The sequence below is a fragment of the Octopus sinensis genome, linkage group LG27, assembly GCF_006345805.1.
Source record: "Octopus sinensis linkage group LG27, ASM634580v1, whole genome shotgun sequence".
NCBI classification, from domain to species: domain Eukaryota; kingdom Metazoa; phylum Mollusca; class Cephalopoda; order Octopoda; family Octopodidae; genus Octopus; species Octopus sinensis.
Window position 1 is genome coordinate 9746490 of NC_043023.1, and position 2500 is coordinate 9748989.

General features: G+C 33.6%; 2 protein-coding genes across 2 annotated transcripts in view; both read left to right on the top strand.

Annotated features, from left to right (window-relative positions):
* LOC115224956 (chondroitin sulfate synthase 1-like) overlaps positions 1–504 on the top strand; it is a 10252-nt gene extending 9748 nt beyond the window's left edge. Inside the window, exon 4 of the mRNA XM_029795885.2 lies at positions 70–504. Within this exon, the coding sequence (XP_029651745.2) occupies positions 70–504 (435 nt within the window). The remainder of the gene's footprint in view (positions 1–69) is intronic.
* A 451-nt stretch (positions 505–955) lies between these two features.
* LOC115224958 (chondroitin sulfate synthase 1-like) lies at positions 956–1579 on the top strand. Its single transcript, XM_029795886.1, has one exon. It carries the CDS (start codon positions 956–958, stop codon positions 1577–1579), a length of 624 nt encoding a protein of 207 aa, XP_029651746.1.
* The last annotated feature ends 921 nt before the right edge of the window (positions 1580–2500 follow it).

Genomic DNA, 2500 nt, shown 5'->3' on the forward strand with positions numbered 1-2500 from the left:
TAAGCAATTTTACAAATTTTATTTATATTATTTTAATTCATTTTGTTTCTTTATGCTTTTATTTTGCAGGTGAGAGCCTTATTCTACCAGAATTACCGTGAAGTGAAGGGCACTTTTAACCATGAACTAGGAAAGAAGGAAAGCCATGCGTTCACGTTGCATCCAGTGAAGAATAGTAGTTTCGTAATACGTTTGGCATTGCATTTCAAAGACGATGAAATTAAATGGTTGAAAAGAAAAGCAGACACCTTGAGAAATGAGCTGGAAATGGTCAAGAGGGGAATGACTTCAAAACAGCTGAAGCGTCTGTCAATGCCTATGATGAAATATCTTCACAATATTGAATATTTTAAAAGAAAACATGAACCGAAGAAGGCCTCTGTCAAATTTTGGTATGATACTGGTGATGACACAGCACAATGGGAGCATATTGAAATGGAGTCAATTATTCCATGGCAAATATTCATCAGGCACCAAACAGGAAGCGAGTGTGAAAAAACCTGATGAAACTGTACAGAATGCTGTCAGAGCTCTCCTTAACCATTATTGGGAAGGAGTAGATAATATCAAGTTTAAGAAGTTTCTCCGGGCCTATCGTTACATGTCACCTATCCAAGGGGTACAACATCTACTACAAGTCTACTTATTACAACGAAAGACTAGAAATGGTTATTACAATGGCACATTTATGGCCTCGCAGCGTCTACTGCCTCTGAAGTTTACTGAAGAAGTTGACTTGTTTAAGCGCCATTTTGATATCAATACCAAATACAATAACAGCAATGGTGGTGGGCAGATGAAAGAAATCAATCTGATTATGCCAATTGCTGAAAATTAGAAGCATTGTACGATTTACAGAGACACTAGAGAAGATCTTCAAAAAACACTGGAGAACCTCAAAGTGATCCTTGTTATCTACAAAGATCCAGAAGGAGCCTGGGTCAAACAAATCGCTATGATGAAACGTTTAGCGTCTCAGTACCCTTCTATGAAACTAGAAATAACATTTTTGACTGGAGATTTTGCTCGTGGGGTGGCATTGCAGCATGGCATGAAGAACTGCAGTAATGACTCCCTTCTCCTTTTTATTGATATCGATATGGCCATCACAGAGACATTTCTACATCGAGTACGAGAGAACACAATATATGGCAAGCAAGTGTATTTTCCAGTTTATTTCAGCCAGTTTGATCCTGAATCTATTTGCTACAAACCAAATTGTAAGAAGAACCATTACTTATTTGGCAAAGATGACGGCTTTTGGAGATATTTCGGTTTTGGTATGGTGTCCATCTATAAAAAAGACTTTCTGGAAGTGGGTGGGTATGACACAAAAATTGAAGGATGGGGCAAAGAGGACATAGATTTCTATGAACTATGCCTCAGGTCTAACCTGACAGCAGTTCGGGCACCTGATTTGTCACTTATACACGTTTACCACCCAAAATTCTGTTCACATGATTTGAATGATGAACAGTACCAAATGTGTCTAGATTCAAAAAGCGGTATCTTTGGGTCTCTATATCAAGAGGCTAGGGCTATCTACAGATTACCAGAAATATTAAATAAATATAAATAAATATCAAAGACAGACAGAATGGAGAAAGATCCAAATAAAAAGAAGTTGTGGGGAGAATAAAAGGGGGAGAGGAAAATGTGGTTATGAGGTATTTGGTAGTAACTTTGAAAGCACAAGTATATACCTACATGTTTGTGTATAAACATGTTGGATTGTTCTACATTCATGCATATACATGCATAAACACCATACACACGTATACAAGCTTGTATATGTGCTTAAATGCATGCATTCCACTCACAGACACACGTATGCAGATATATGTTTGTGTGTGTATATATATATATATATATACACACTTATGCGCACACACTTATATACACATACACACACACGTATTAATATATCTATCGATACATATATACATATACATATGGGTGCATGTGTATATGTGTGTAACACGATATATGGCACACACATTTAAATGGATAGGGCTTTTCTAAGGATGCAGGCAGTACTTGTCTGCACAATCTTTTGGATTTCTCTGAGACATGGGTCTCCTGGGATATTATTAATATCATCATCATCATCATCATCATTATTATTATTATTATTATTATTATTATTATTATTTTTATTTTTATTGTTATTGTTATTATTATTGTTATTATTATTATTATTATTATTATTATTATTATTATTATTATTATTATTATTATTGTTCATCTGGGCTCATCATGTAATGTACGTGTCTATTCATCATTATTTTATTCATTTTATGCAATTTCAGAAATATCAAAGCATATCTTTGACATGTGGTGTGTGTGTGTGTGTGCATGTATATATATTTGTATATATATATCTATATGTAAATAGATTATATATATATATATATATATAGATATAGATATAGATATATATATAATATAATATATATATATATATTATATATAATACATAAGGTACATATATACTAGGGTT

What these genes read in the sequence shown, in the direction of transcription:
- LOC115224958 (XM_029795886.1), top strand. Translation starts at nt 956, where the DNA reads ATGATGAAACGTTTAGCGTCTCAGTACCCTTCTATGAAACTAGAAATA.